At 31.7% G+C, this 17,825-nt stretch overlaps 1 protein-coding gene across 1 annotated transcript in view; it reads right to left on the bottom strand.

Moving 5' to 3' along the window:
* The window catches only part of LOC149478543 (uncharacterized), a 33,897-nt gene that overhangs the window by 9,270 nt on the left and 6,802 nt on the right, over positions 1-17,825 (bottom strand). Inside the window, exon 2 of the mRNA XM_089709300.1 lies at positions 1,150-1,490. Within this exon, the coding sequence (XP_089565426.1) occupies positions 1,150-1,490 (341 nt within the window). The remainder of the gene's footprint in view (positions 1-1,149; positions 1,491-17,825) is intronic.

Raw genomic sequence — 17,825 nt, forward strand, 5'->3', positions numbered from 1 at the left:
CAACCAATTTTTTTGATATCAAAAAATTCAAAAACCCGCGCCCAATGAACGATGCGGGAGGCCGCCCGCGCGTGCGCACTTTGTTTTCTGAAAAAACTCTACCAAGAGTAAGCTTTTATTAGGTACTGACTACTGATTGTATGTGTATTACTTAAAGTTTAACTGACTTTGTAAAATAATAATACTAAAATAAATGGTTTTGTTGTTTTTTGATTTGGCATTTTTATTTAAAAGAATACGATTAACAGTTGTCTCTGTTAAATGTTGGTAACTTTTTATGCATACTTCACTATTTATTTTTCTACCAAGCCATCGATATCGGTATCGGTATCGGTATCGCCGATACATTACCACAAATATCGGTATCGGTATCGTATCGGCAAAATCATGTATCGTTACATCCCTACTTTATAGTTTATACGTATACTTCGCATTTTATAAAAGCACGTGTTTTATTATTTCTTTACGTTATTTAAATATCTTTTGTTAAATAATATGCTTTCATAATTATCTAAATACCTACTTAATTACAAAAACAAATCAAACCTTTACGAAGAAAGTTATTATCAAGTTAGTTGAAAACACAAAAAACGCGTTTTTTACGGGTTTAACGGTTTTATATCACGTTTTAAACCCGTTAAATTTATAACAAAGAATGAATTCGTTATATTTTTATCACATAAAGGAAGCAGATATAGGTATATGGGTCAGTTATGTAATAGGAATTGTTTACGCGATCAAATAACGCTTAATTGCTCTATGTGTTTGTTTGTCTTTGTTGTTTTGATTGGTATATACTAGCTGAGTTATGTGGCTTTACTTGGGTTCGTGTTTTACAGGTTGACAATTTTCATATTATGTTTAATTTTATGGGAAGTAAACCGTTTAGATGTCAAAATCCGGAAAATTAATAAAATAACTTAAACTTAAAAATATCCAATTGACATACTGATAAGTAGTCGTTTTTGCTATAGGTATTGGTGTTACGAACAAGAGATCCTGAAGAATTCAAACTTAACTCAATCAGTGAAACATGACAAATATCTACTCCATACAAGGGAAAAGGAGACATAAAATAGGCCAATATAAAAAGAAAAAAGAAAATCGCCACTCGACATGAAAATATGTCAAGTGCAGATTAAAAATTACCGTTAAAATCTGGGTCAGGTATACTCTGCGACACAGCATTCTTGAACGCATCCAAATGAAGTTCGAGGGCTCCCTCTTGTGGAACGCCGCCATTTCTAAACTTGAATTTCCCGCTGCTTTCATTCTTAAAAAGCGCGGGAAAGAGCCCCGGATCATACAAGATGGCGATCTTTTCGCCTAGAAAACTGTCGTCTTTATTTTGAATTATTCCGTATTTCTCATGTAGATTGTCGAACGGTATTTTCTTGGATTTGCACTGCATTGTCGGCACGTTCCAATACACTCGAAAGGGCTTTTTGTCTCGCGGGACGTCCTCTGGCATCTCGATGACGTAATAATTGCTGGAACAAGTCAAACGAGTAGTATGGATTCCCGGGTACTGCCTCACTCTATGCTGCCTCACTGTATGGTACGGTGAGGACGTGACTTGATTGAAAACCCCGACTAAAAAAAAAAAAAAAAAAAAAAAAAAAAAGTTTGGACTCTTTTCCCACTAAAGCGGCCACGCTGAGTCGATAGCACTCACTCCCGAAGCGATAGGATGCACGGTTCCAAAGATAGCTGAGGTGTGCAGATCGATTAACTCTTATCAAATATCAATTAGATAAGAGTTAATCGATGGGTCATTAATGGGACGCTAATGACCCACCGGTTGTTAGCCTTTTCCTATTATCTATCGGCGTTCATATCTATTACTCATTGTGCACCTCGCTTATCACTGCTTTTGTATTAAACTTCTTTGTTACGACCTACCTCGCTATTCTAACCAAACGATGTATTATTATATTCAAGAAAAAATACGTCTAAAATCCTATATTTATATATTATCCTACTATATTATTATAATTGTTGCTTTTTTAAAAAGCGATTCGCTTCTGGCACTCGCCGGCCGCTGCAGCGGCACGCTCGCTTTGCTCGCTCGGCTCGTGCGTTGTTTATCAAAGTCTAACCTAACCTAACCTAATTGTTGCTTTTTTAAAAAAGCGATTCGCTTCTGGCGTTGTTTATCAAAGTCTAACCTAACCTAATTGTTTTTCCGGGTAATCTGATGTATCGAACTTTGTTACGGCAGGACAAGGATTGTAAAAGAGTTGATTGAAAATAAAACATATTATTTCCATATATTATTTCTTTATTTACACCCGCATTACACTACAATACAATTTAACAAGTGTCATATCATTTCTTGGTGAGTCATACGAAAAATTTGTAAGGAAATCTTCCAATCTCAGGCCTCGGAACTTGTAGTACAAATATACCACGCAATACTCTCCACAAAACGTGGAATAGATATCCTGAATTCTAGCAGTATTATAGTCCCACATGCGACAATTTCTTCTTAAAAATTCCGCTATTACTCTAATCGGTTTACGTCCAAAGGAATCAAAATATTCTCCAACTCTTTCGTGGTTGATATGAATAGCTACCCAATGAGAACCTGGCTGTGAGTCAGGGTCGAGATTGCATATAATAAATGCAGGTATGTGTATATGCATTGGCAGGCGATTCGAGGGGTACACGCTATACTGGAGGCTGGGGTGTATTCTATGAAGACTCATTTGCAGGTCTAATGTATTCATTTTTACATGTTTGACCTCATCCAATTTCTATCAATCATCAACCTAAACTAACATCATGTTATATTGTCATCCCAATATATGCAATATTTTTATATGTATACTAGATTTCCACCCGCGGCTTCGCCCGCGTTTGCAAAGGAAAACCCGCATAGTTCCCGTTCCCGTGGGATTTCCGGGATAAAAACTATCCTATGTGTTAATCCAAGTTACCCTCTATATGTGTGCTAAATTTCATTGTAATCGGTTCAGTAGTTTTTACGTGAAAGAGTAACAAACATCCATACATCCATACATCCATACATCCTTACAAACTTTCGCCTTTATAATAGTATATTATTTATTGTTTGTAAGGAAATAAAAAATAGTAAATTGCATACAATTTGTTTTATTTAATTTTATAATATTTCCTTTAGTTACATATACACAAAATGCATTAAGCATACATTAAGCAATATTCACCACAAACTGAAGTCCAAAGATAATGATTCCCAAATTGTCAATATAATCATAAGTACATAAGTGATTGCTTAACTATGTTTGTTGTTTTTGTTTGTGTTTGTTGTGTCATGTCATGTGTATTAGTTGTTAGCTAAGTATGTTAATGTATTCATTTTTCGGCTTCATGTGGTAGTTTAGTAATTAGTTTATCTACTAGTATAAATAGTACGTTGCAATGTATAAAGTCAATGATTATGTTGAAGACCATTGAGCATTAAGGCAAAAAGTGTGTTACAAGAAAGCAGTTGTGAAACAAATATAGTGTTTAAAATGTCTGAAGAATGTGTTAGTGTTTTTTTCAATGAAATGGATCTTGAATTGACAAGCCTATCCATTGATACAAATGAACTTTTAAACGTTTGTGATGAAATAGAAAGAAATGAATTAAATCACTCATTTCATGATCAAAGTTTGATGGAGCTATGTGATGAATTCGATGGAAAATTGTGAGTATATATTTTTTATAATCATCTTTTTTTCTTTCTTATTTGTATTTTAAGCAATCAAAGTAAATAACTTTCTTTTTTTTTTTTTTTTTTTTTTAGGGTGGAACAAACGGGACGGGGAACCAAAAGGAAAGCAGAAGTTGATGTTAATTCTGATGACATCAAAAGGATAAAATCTGCAACTAAAATTGATTTTTCACGGACTTCACAACAACCATCAACATCGAATGAAGGTATTAATTCCAAGACGAAATGTTGTAGTATTTGTAATATAAGTGTTTCCAAAAAATATTTTGCTAATCATCTGAGAAGCAACGTACACAAAAATAATGTAGATAAAATACAACATTCAATAAAACCTAATGTTAAGATAATTGAGACTGCGTTCGGTAATAGAATAATAACTTATAGAGTAACTTCTGAAAATCAAAATTTTTTACAGTTTGAGACACCAGATTTATTTCTTGCTTCAGTCAAAGATACAATATTTACGTTAATAAATAAGTCCATAGAAGAGCATACAATTTTAAAAATCAATTTTATTTTATATGGTGACTTTGTGCAGGAGTCAAAAAATATAAATAACACTTTTGATTTTCAATCAATGAATTTTATTGTTTGCACCGGTGATGATTTAAATATATTTTATACTACTGTAACGAATTCTCTTATTAATTATATAAATTCATTCGAGAAAAAGGATAGTGGGTGGAGTTTGAAAAAAATTTTACATTTGGATATGAATATAAATCAATTTAACCCTTTAAGAGGAAAATCTTATATTGAGTTACCACATGACATAAAAATAAAAAAAGCTGTTATAAATGTTAAAAACACAGATAACGCCTGTTTTAAGTGGGCACTGTTATCCGCTTTGTTTCCAATACATAAAAATTCGGATAGAGTATCATCATACACCAAACACAGTCATAAATTGAAGTTCGGTAATATTACATTTCCAGTTAAATTAAACGATATTCACAAAATTGAAAGTCTTAACAATATTAGTATTAATGTTTTTGGTCTAGAATATAATGAACAAAGAAAAAAAAATAGTATTGTCGGACCCTTGTATTTTACAAAGAACAAAATGCAGACTCATATAAATTTATTATATTTGACACAGGGTAAAATCGGTCATTATTGTTACATAAAAAATATGTCAAGATTAATAAGTCATCAAATTTCAAAATCGAAGGAAGCTATATATCTATGTGACTTTTGTTTACAATATTTTTCAACATATGAACGTTTGAATAACCATCAAAAAAATGATTGCAGACATATATGTACACAAATACCAAGCGTTGATAAAAATAAAAGAAATTGGTGGGGTGATATTGTATCTGAAAGTAAATTAAGTTTTGATAAATTCCAACGTAAACTGAAGTTACCTTTTGTTATATATGCGGATTTTGAGGCTTTTTTAAGTCCTTTAGCATCGTGTTCAAATGACCCTACAAAATCACATACGATAAATGTACAAAAACACAATGTTTATAGTTTTGGATATTACATTAAATGTTCTTATGATGATAAATTGTCTAAATATGTAACATATACTGGTGAAAATTGTGCTTTAAAATTTATGGAATCGTTAAAAGATAATCTGAAAATAATTGTGAAGAAAATTGGTTTTCAAAAAGCTTCTAATAATTTATCACAAATAGAACAAGATATAGTTAGCAAATCTGAACACTGTTATGTTTGTAATAAAAATTTGAATGGGGATTCAGTGTTTTACCATGATTGGTTTACTGGGAAATTTATTGGGGTCGTGCATAAAGTTTGTTCAGAAAAATTTAGAGTACCTTACACTATACCAGTCTTCTTGCACAATTTAAGTCATTATGATGCACATTTCATTGTACATGCATTAAACTTTGATGAAGGTCAGGTAGAAGTTCTCCCACAAAATAAAGAAAAATATATATCATTTTCAAAGATAATTAAAATCAATAACAGTAATGTTACTTTACGTTTTGTGGATTCACTTAAATTTTTACCCAGTAGCTTAGATACCTTAGCAAAAAATTTAAACGATAATGATTTTAAAGAATTATCAAAATGTTTCCCTAATTTAGAAGACTTTAAACGACTAACTAAAAAAGGTGTATTTCCATATGAATTTGTTAAAGATTTTGATGCATTAAACCAATATCAACTTCCAATGCAATCACAATTTTACAGTACTCTCACAGATTCTTTTATTTCTAATGAAGATTACAACCATGCGAAAGACGTTTGGAATCATTTTAAATGTAAAAATATGATGGACTATTCAAATCTTTATTTAAAAACCGATGTATTATTGTTAGCAGATATTTTTGAAAATTTTAGATGTGTTTGCATAAAAACTTATGATTTAGATCCCGCCCATTACTATACAGCTCCTGGATTAAGTTGGGATGCTATGTTGAAACATACTAGAATCGAGTTAGAATTACTTACAGATATTGAGATGATTGCTTTTATTAAATCAGGAATACGTGGAGGTGTTTCACAGTGTAGCACTCGCTATGCAAAAGCAAATAATGTTTATATGTCCAACTATAACTCAAAAGATAAAGATTCATTTTTAATGTATTTCGATGCCAATAACCTGTATGGTTGGGCTATGTCCCAATATCTACCTACAGGTAATTTTGAGTGGGCTTCCCCCGATACAGATTTTAATGTTAGTTATTCTTCAGAGATAGGATTTATCTTGGAGGTAGATCTTGAGTATCCGGTTGATTTGCATGATAAACATTCCGATTTACCTCTTTGTCCAGAAAACATACCTGTAGGTGACGCTAAAGAAATTAGATTGATTCCAAACTTAAAAAACAAATCCAAATATATTATATATTATAGAAATTTAATTCAATGCTTAAAAATGGGGTTAATATTATTAAAAATTCATAGAATATTAAAATTTAATCAGACTCCATGGTTAAAAGAATATATAGACTTAAATACACAATTGAGAACCCAAGCTATTTCAGATTTTGAGAAAGATTTTTATAAACTAATGAACAACGCTGTTTTTGGTAAGACTATGGAAAATATTGAAAAACGTGTAAATGTTAAACTGTTAACTCATTGGGAAAATCGGGGTAAAGTATTGGGAGCTGGAGATTTAATTGCTCAACCACATTTTCACAGTGTTTCAATTTTTTCTGATAGTCTTGTTGCAATTCAATTAAACAAAACAAAGTTAATTTATAATAAACCTATTTATCTAGGATTTTGTATATTAGATATATCTAAAACGCTTATGTATGATTTCCACTACAATTACATGCAAGATAAATTTGGTTCCAATTTGAAATTGCTATACACCGATACCGACAGTCTCATTTATCAAATATTTACGAGTAACTTTTATAATGATATAAAACTGGACATTAATAAATATTTCGATACATCAGATTATGATGCTAACAACGTTTTTAATTTTCCTAAACTAAATAAAAAAAAAATAGGTTATTTCAAAGATGAAAACTGTGGTAGAATTTTTATGGAATTTGTAGGTCTGCGATCAAAAATGTATGCGTTACAGGTTGATGATAAAATTATTACTAAGGCAAAGGGTGTTAATAAGTGTGTCACAAAAAAATTAACTTTAGATAATTATAAGTCATGTTTGTTTAATAAAAACGTTCAATATTGTAAAATGTATAGATTTAAATCATTAAAGCATACAATTTTTACACAAGAAATAAATAAAACATGTTTATCCTTTAATGATGCCAAGCGGTACATTCTACCAAACAATATAGATACATTACCGTTGGGTCATTATAAACTCGATGGCAATTTCAGCTAAAACGATATTTATATTTCAAAAATTTTAGTTATGAATATATTTGATTATTATTATTATTATTTATTTTTTTGGATATATGTGCTTTGTAATAATTTTTAAGGTTGTGTTTATTTGTATATATTACTTTATTTATATTAAACTGTAACCTTAATGTATAAATAAAATGTTTAAAGAGAAAAATATTTAGTTTTATTGCTACATCCAAAGAAGATAGAAGTATAAAAATGATTCACTTTATTCATCCATTTGCTGCCATCGTAGCAGGTCCAAGTGGATGTGGAAAATCTAACTTTGTTACTCAATTCATTAAACATAGGAGTAGTGTATGTAATGAATTTTTTTCTGAAATCACATGGTGCTACGACGAAATGCAGCCTTTATATAATTTACCAAATGTTAAGTATCATCAAGGAATTCCAAATCTTAATATGTTTGATGGTGAAAACCCACACCTTATTATTATTGATGATCTAATGAGAGAGTCTGATGGAAGAATTGTGGATATATTTACAAAAGGTAGTCATCACAGGAATCTTAGTGTATTTTATTTAACACAAAATTTATTTCATCAAGGTAAAGGTCAAAGAGATATTTCTTTAAACTCAAGTTATATAATTTATTTTAAAAACCCTCGAGATAAAACTCAAATAAGATATTTAGCACGACAAGTGTCACCAGATAACACAAAATTCATTGAAGACGCCTACAGGGATGCAACTTTAGAAGCGCATGGATATTTAATGGTAGATTTAAAACAGAATACAAATGATTTTTGTCGTATCAAGACACATGTATTCCCATTTAATGGTCACTGCACAGTCTACGTCCCCACGAAAGAGTTTAAATACACCAAGAATCAAACAATTCAAATCATTTCTAAATGATGCTTCGTCGAGTTACAACGCATAAACATTTGCTAAATGCTTTGCATACGCTTAAACCAAAATATCAAAAAGCGTTACTTAAAACGTGTGATGAAAAAGAAATAAATTGTATTTGTGAATGTATTCATAACGTTTTACAAGGAAAGATACCACTTAAAGATCAAGATAAACAAAAATTGAATAAACACAAAAATATACTCCGTAAACTGGTGCGTAAGTGTAAACATAAACTAAGAAAAAATATTATTATACAAAAAGGAGGGGCTTTCTTACCAATAATATTAGGTGCAATATTGAGTGGATTAGTAAGTGGACTAGCCAGTTAACATGGAAAATGCTAAGAAAATGATACTTATTGAACCTGGATTGATTGAAAAATTAAAACAAGAAAATAAGGATACAAGTAATTTGTCTCGATTAGATATTGAAATGCAAAATATTATGAATAGTAAGACGGAAGACCGAAAGAAGTGGATGCTATATTTACAAACACTACAAAGATACCTTCACTTTACCGAAGAGGATCGTCAACCACTCAGATTACCAATTTATTCTGATACATCTAATGAATATTCAAATGAGTCTAAAATTGGTTTTAAAAATAAAGATAGAGATCAAAAAAGTTCAGTTGATGCTGAATCTTTGTTGGGGGAGAAAGGTTCCATTAAAAGTATAGAAAGTGAGGCAAATCCACTGTATTCACCAACACAAATACTCAGTTTAATACCGAAAACTTATAATAAAAAAGGTGAATCATTATTAAACTTAATTGGAATAAGTAAAAGTAAAATACGTTGGGATAATGAAGGCACAGTCATAATTGATAATGAAAAAATTCCAGGAAGTAATATTGTTGATTTAATAAATGATTCACTTAGACCCTTAAAAAAAAGTGATCCGATAGGGTGGGATAGATTTGCTAAAGCATTAAAAGATATTAAAGTACCACTTACTTATATTGGAAATCCAAAGAGATGTGAGTTTATTAACCAACTTCAAGCAAAAGATCTGAACAAAACCTCTGAGATTGAAGTTCAAGAATTTTCTACACCGAGCAGTGGAGATAAAAGATATATAACTAAAATACGTAAAAAGATCGATTGGGAAAAATGGACCCCGTACTAGAAGAAATTAACAGGATTTATTATGATCCATCTAACCCCGCTGGTTTTGGTAGTATTGATAAATTATCAAAAGCTATGAAGGGTAAAATGGATAAAAAGCAAGTAAAGGAATGGTTACAATCACAAGAAACATATACATTACATAAACCCATTCGGAAAAAATTCCCGCGTAATAGGTACATTCTATCAAATATTAATGAGCTGTGGCAAGCTGATTTAAGTGATATGCGAACTTATTCTCAATATAATGATGGTTTCAACTATATACTTTGTGTTATTGATGTATTTAGTAAATATGCTTTTGCAAGACCAATGAAAAAGAAAAACTCAGAAACAACTAAAGAATGTTTTGAAAGTATATTTACTGAAAGTAATTCAACACCTACTCACATACAATCTGATAAAGGTACAGAATTTGTCTCAAAAGATGTACAAAAATACTTTAAATCCAAAAAGATAAATTACTATACCACTAACAATCCTGATATTAAGGCAAGTATTGTTGAACGATTTCAAAGAACTCTAAAAATGAAAATGTGGCGTTATTTCACTCATAATAATACTTATAGATATATAGATGTTTTACAAGATTTAATATACTCTTATAATCACAGCATTCACTCGAGTATTAAGATGTGCCCATGTGATGTAAGTTCCAACAATATTATGACAGTTTGGACTAATCTTTATGATAGAGGGTCAAACAAACTTTCTTTAGAAAATTCAAAACCAAATTTCAACGTGGGTGATTATGTTCGAATAACTAAATATAAACATGTTTTCCAAAAAGGATATGAATCAAATTGGAGTGATGAAATATTTATTATATCTTCAATAATTGATAGATCTCCATGGGTTGTTTATACAATTACAGATTTACAAAATGAACCAATAGTTGGTACTTTTTATGAAAGAGAATTACAGAAGGTCACTTACAACCCCACCTCACAATATAAAATAGATAAAATAATTGGCACTCGTTATTCGGGCAACAGAAAAGAAGTATTAGTGAAGTGGAGAGGTTATCCAGATAAATTTAACAGTTGGATTTTAGCTTCTAGTTTAAAAGAAATATGAATAAAGAAAGTTTTTATTTAACTTTGCTCAGCAATAGTTCAATGGAATACTTTCCTGATAACAAGACCACAAATTTTTCAACAAAATTACCAAAAGCTATGAAATTAGAAGGTGAATGGTTGGTTGGAGTTGTCGAGTTTCAATATCCATGCACAATGTTTACTGTTCAAGATCATGAAAATGTTGTATACATCACAAAAACCATGTTAATTCCTAATGAAGATAAACCATCAACAGTGTACTACAAAAAACATATTCCCGCTACCAACTACGATAACGTTGAACATATTTTGAGAGCGTTAAATGGTATCGGAGAGAACTTGAAATTTCGTTATGATGAAATAACAAAATTTGTGTCTGTTTCTGTTTTGGATAAAAATATAACATCCGTAACATTATCACCCAAATTAAGTTTACAACTAGGTTATGAACCAAATACAAATCTCCTAGACAGAAATTTTGGGAAGTGTCCTGCTAATTTACACTTAGGGTTACCATCTCAACTATTTCTATATTGCGACATTATCGATCCTCAGATTGTGGGTGATGTTATGACTCCGCTATTAAGAGTCATTTCATTAGATCCTTCAAAATACATTTATGGTGCGTATAAAATGCACGTTTTCTCTCCACCTCACTACTTACCCGTTATGCGAAGAGAGTTCGATACGCTGGAAATGGATATAAGATCCAGCACAGGACAAAAAATACCATTCCAGTTTGGAACCGTGTGTATTAAACTACATTTCCGCAAATTATAATAATGTATTCTCCTCATGATCATCATAAATGTCCATATGAAAATTATTATTCACATCAAGCTGGATCAGGAGTTGGAGTAATTTATAAGGGTTCACCATACCAACGCGGTCATGGTATTGGGAGCTTCTTAGGAGGGTTATTTAGATCAGTTTTACCTTTACTTTCAAGTGGTGCTCGAGTGGTTGGTAAGGAGGCATTAAACGCTGGAGTAGGACTTTTATCGGATATGATTCAAGCCCGTCCTATGGAAACCTCAATAAAAGATCGTCTAAAGCAAGTTAGTACGAACTTAAAACGAAAGGCTGATGACAAAATTGATCGATTAAACATGACAGGATCTGGGTATATAACTAAAAGAAAACGATTGGCCTCGTTCATTCCACCACTAACAGCTAAAGTGAAAGCTACGAAAAAACTTGGTCTAAAACCCAAAAACATCAAAGATATATTTTCAAATTAAGTATGTCTTTCCTTCATAATCATTCTTGTGAGTGCGTTAAGTCAGAATTAGATTTGTTTGCATTACCGTCTACACAAACAAGCATTGAAAATGGATTGTGGATTCACTATAAACCAATTTCATCTCTTGCTGATGATGGACCTATCGAGTTTCAAGTTCCTGGAACAGGCGATGACTACATAGATTTGTCTCATACATTACTCCACATAAAGGCAAAAGTATTAAATCAAGATTCAACAAAATTGACATCAGCTACAGTAGTAGCACCTGTAAATAATTGGTTGCATTCACTTTTTAGTCAACTCGATGTTTATTTAAACCAAAAACTTGTATCACCACCTAATAATACCTATGCCTATCGAGCATACATGGAAACCCTTTTAAACTATGCTCCTGCTGCTAAACAATCTCATCTTACTTGTAGTCTTTGGTATGATGATACAGCAGGCAAAATGGATTCCACAGATGGTAAAAACATAGGGTTTGTTAAAAGACAGGAATTAGTTAATGAAAGTAGGGAAATAGAAATGATTGGTCATCTTCATGGTGACATTTTCAATCAAGATAAATTTTTAATTAATGGTGTTGAAATGAGTGTAAAATTAGTTCGGTCAAGAGAGAGTTTTAATTTAATTGCTGGGTCAAATGATGAAAAGTTTAAAGTTTGCATTACGGATGCAACTCTTATTGTTCGAAGAGCACGAATTAATCCAAGTGTATTACTCGCACATCAGAAAGTTTTAGCTTCTACCACTGCTAAATATCCTATTACTCGTGCTGAAGTTAAAGTTTTAACAATTCCATCAGGTGTTCAAGGAAAAACTCTTGATAATATATTCTTAGGACAGGTACCTAAAAGATGTATTATTGGATTTGTGAACAATTCCGCATTTAATGGCTCACTTACTAAAAATCCATTTAACTTTGAAAACTATGGCATTAACTCTTTCAGCTTATATATTGATGGTCAACAAATACCTTCAAAAGCTTTGCAACCATCTTTTAATAATAATATATTTACATCAGCATATCATACTCTATTCTCGGGGACTGGTATTCACTTTCTTAATGAAGGAAATGCAATCTCTCGTGAACAGTATGCCAAAGGTTACTGTCTTTTAGCATTTGATTTAACTCCTGATTTATCAGCTAACTCGTCAGCTCATTGGAATCTCATAAAGCATGGTAGTGTAAGATTAGAAGTACGATTTGAATCCTCACTAATACAAACAATTAACTGTATTGTTTATGCTGAGTTTGATAATATTATTGAAATAGATAAAAATAGAAATGTTACTGTAGACTATAGTAGTTAAGGTTATAATGTGTGTTATGTTTTAGATTTATGTGTTATGCTTAATGCATTATGTGTATATGTAACTAAAGGAAACATTATAAAATTAAATAAAACAAATTGTATACAATTTACTATTTTTTATTTCCTTACAAACTTCCTATTTAATCTTATACAAAACACTATAATTGAACATTCCTATGACAACCATTGAATAGATTGGTACTGTAATAATCTGCTAATAACAGTAATATCATGGATACACTAGAATTACAAAAACATATGAAAAAGATTCATCCCAGTCTAGAAAATAATGTTTATGCTGCTAATAGACTGCCTATGTATACCCATGTACCAACGTATATAATATGCAATTTGGATGTGGATGATAAACCAGGTTCACACTGGGTAGCTGTACATATCGATACGAATGGCATATTTTGATTCATATGGACGAACACCTGAGCGATATCATCTCCAGTTTTTGAAAAGGAATTGTAAGAGATGGGACTGGAATGTTGATAGGATTCAGAATAGAATTTTTTTTTTTTTTTTTTTTTTTTTTTTTTTTTTTTTTTTTTTTTTTTTTTTTTTTTTTTTTTTTTTAGTCGGGGTATGTTTGGATTCTCGTTTGGATTCACTGGATTCCCGGACTCTGCCTCACGCAGTGAGGCAGAGTCCGGGAATCCATACTACTCAAACGTACTGGTTATGCTGCATTTTTGTTATGTTGCGTGATTGGAGAGGTTTGAATTCTTTATTCTTATGTTTGAAGGGGCTTTGTTATTCCAGAATTGAGATATGCCCTTAGAGTATTTATACTTGGAATATATGTACATACTCTAAGTAGATGCCCCTTATGAGTGGGATATAACAGTATTATTGTGGCATTCAATACTACATTTTTCAGTTCTAAATTACGTTTTCAATTATTAACTTAATATACATAATAGTCCGTTTTCTTATGGGAAAAGGTATACATTTTTGAGTAAAGCAATGCCATTTGGTACGAATGTTGTACTCGTCCACCTAAGCCCAAATCGCCCGGTAGCCAGTCTTTACTCCCCTGCAGAAAGGAGGGAGGGGGGGTTATAGAACAGAGCGCCCGGCGCTCCGAAAATAAATTCTGGTGGAGCCATTTGGACCTTTAAGTCGAGTTTGGTATCGTTTTTAGGTAACTAGATGAAGCCTGATTCATTCCCCATACCAGTTTTTTAGATTTCCGTAGCAAAATATGTCACAATCCTTAAAATAATGAACTTTTGGTAGTGGCAAAATCCAAACAAACCAGTATATTTTCATATTTTTGTATTAAACCTGGTTTATAAAAAAATACTATCTGAAAGGCCATTTAATGCAGATTATAAAAACATTAAAATGTAATATATATTTTACCACTGTCAATGTAAAATTAATTTTAGAAAGTATAGTAACGCTCGTTAGCGCAGCATAGGGGACGGCTAATAGACCCGAAAAATAAGCGATACTAACAAACAAAAACCAGCCAAGTGCGAGTCTGACTTGTTCATCGAGTGTTTCGTACTTATTTGTCCCATATCATGTTAACTTGTCCGGTAGAACCTCGTTAACTGATACACACACACTTTAGTCTTTATAATATTAGTATGATTTTAAATCATCTTTAAATTATAAATGAAGTCAGGTAACATTGTTAAAAATAAAGATATATAATAATAGAACGTTTTTGTATTAATAATAATGACAACCACCTCCACAATTACATAATTCGGTACATTGGAGCTGGCATATTCAATCCGGAACTACAAGATTTCACGTACCAACAACTTATCAATTCAAAGCTTCTCTTTTCTTTTTATTACAGATGGGCAAGGAATATTTTAATTTTTTTAAGGCCCCCAAATATATACACTATACAGCCTGTAAAACTGCCCTTGAGGTGTGTTGTTTAAGGGCAGCTTCTGTGGGAGGCAAATTTTCGATCTGCCTATCTGTGTTTGTTTAAAATTTGTTTGCAACTCTCATTTACTGTCACAGCGGGGTAAGATGTGAAAAACAAACATGTACTTATAATACTTATAAAAAAATATAAGTTCTGGATAAGAGCATCTTTAAAATATTGTGACCGTCCTTACGCTATCATGCATTGTAATAACAAACTTTTCAATTTCACTGTCTGTATATTTGCCACTGTAAAGTGTTTCAAATCCTCGTGTGACATTCGGATATGTCTTCCATACCTTAAATGCATATGTACCTATAGTTCTTTTAGACCTTCTAGCTTTGGAACACACGATATAGTAGTAGTAGCCAAAATAGTGTAAATAAGAATTATTGTTTATAAGAACAGTCGAAAGATATGGCTAGTACAAAATATCATGTGTTCCAAAGCTAGAAGGTCTAAAAGAACTATAGGTACACATGCATTTAAGGTATGGAAGACATATCCGAATGTCACACGAGGATTTGAAACACTTTACAGTGGCAAATATACAGACAGTGAAATTGAAAAGTTTGTTATTACAATGCATGATAGCGTAAGGACGGTCACAATATTTTAAAGATGCTCTTATCCAGAACTTATATTTTTTTATAAGTATTATAAGTACATGTTTGTTTTTCACATCTTACCCCGCTGTGACAGTAAATGAGAGTTGCAAACAAATTTTAAACAAACACAGATAGGCAGATCGAAAATTTGCCTCCCACAGAAGCTGCCCTTAAACAACACACCTCAAGGGCAGTTTTACAGGCTGTATAGTGTATATATTTGGGGGCCTTAAAAAAATTAAAATATTCCTTGCCCATCTGTAATAAAAAGAAAAGAGAAGCTTTGAATTGATAAGTTGTTGGTACGTGAAATCTTGTAGTTCCGGATTGAATATGCCAGCTCAAATGTACCGAATTATGTAATTGTGGAGGTGGTTGTCATTATTATTAATAAAAAAACGTTCTATTATTATATATCTTTATTTTTAACAATGTTACCTGACTTCATTTATAATTTAAAGATGATTTAAAATCACACTAATATTATAAAGACGAAAGTGTGTGTGTATCAGTTAACGAGGTTCTACCAGACAAGTTAACATGATATGGGACAAATAAGTACGAAACACTCGATGAACAAGTCAGACTCGCACTTGGCTGGTTTTTGTTTGTTAGTATCGCTTATTTTTCGGGTCTATTAGCCGTCCCCTATGCTGCGCTAACGAGCGTTACTATACTTCCTATAATTTATTTTACATTGAAAATGGTAAAATATATATTACATGTTAATGTTTTTATAATCTGCATTAAATGGCCTTTCAGACAGTATTTTTTTATAAACCAGGTTTAATACAAAAATATAAAAATATACTGGTTTGTTTGGATTTTGTCACTGCCAAAAGTTCATTATTTTAAGGATTGTGACATATTTTGCTACGGAAATCTAAAAAACTGGTATGGGGAATGAATCGGGCATCATCTAGTTACCTGAAAACGATACCAAACTTGACTCAAAGGTCCAAATGGCTGCGCCAGAATTTATTTTCGGAGCGCCGGGCGCTCTTTTCTATAACCCCCCCTCCCTCCTTTCTGCAGGGGAGTAAAGACTGGCTACCGGGCGATTTGGGCTTAGGTGGTCGAGTACAACATTCGTACCAAATGGCATTGCTTTACTCAAAAATGTATACCTTTCCATACAAGCATGCCCATAAGAAAACGGACTATAAGGAGAACTACTATACAAGTACATATTAGGTTTTGTACGTATGTATAAAATGAAATTAACTTAAAAAATGCATCGTCCCAGTTAAATTCAAAAACCTAATAAGAAACAGATAAGAGAAACATATAAAATCCATACTACCTGTCCTATACTTATTAAAAAAACACATCATTTTTGTAATTTTTAGCAGCCCTATTTTTTCTCCAAGTTGGCAGCCCTATCAATATTTGTGTCTAGGCCTACCCACATACATTGCTCATTACCTTGACATTGTATAGTTCAGTCACCTGTTACAATATACTTTGTACATTTTTAACTCAATTGCTATGTACTTAGAGCTTAATTTTGAGTGTGAAAGCTCTATCACATAATTTTTATGCGTATTTGTTTATGCTAATATTGTTTTGTTTATTTATTTACCTTAACAAAACATTGATAAAAATATTAACCGAGCTACTTAATAACTCAGGCCCCGGAATCACAGACACAATAGAAAATCTATTGTGTCGTGAACCGATCGGGCCGTTCGGGGAAACTAGTACATACGTAGTATATTATTATTAGTCTGTGCTAGTACCTACTGTAAAACATTTCATATATATCTATCAATATTCAATATTACTTCAAAAGCTCCTGACCTCCTCAAATAACATCTTATCTCCTAAACGGATGAACCACTTTTAGAACCGCATAAAATATAATCTGCATTACGAAATAAGTAATAACTCAAGAGCAAAAAGCGAAATGAAAAATATTTATTACTATTGTATTACACACTGCTAAAAGCATTAATACAGTCATACAGAAATTCCTTAACGTCAATATAAATTATCTTTTACACTCATTGAGATTTGAATGAATCAAGTGACCTCTTTATTCGCTAACCAGCAATCAAACCCAGTTTTATCTGGCTTCAGATATCTTTATTATGATTCCACCTTAAGTAGTTATTATGAACTATAATAATTTTTAAGAGTTGACTTCGAGAAGTAAGTTTTATAGACTAGCTTTACGTCCGCGTCTATTCCCGTGTCGTCTAAAATTGAATA

This window comes from Colias philodice, chromosome 22 (assembly GCF_061535455.1).
Source record: "Colias philodice isolate Cphi_HAF_F1 chromosome 22, ilColPhil1 Martin Lab GWU primary, whole genome shotgun sequence".
NCBI lineage: Eukaryota > Metazoa > Arthropoda > Insecta > Lepidoptera > Pieridae > Colias > Colias philodice.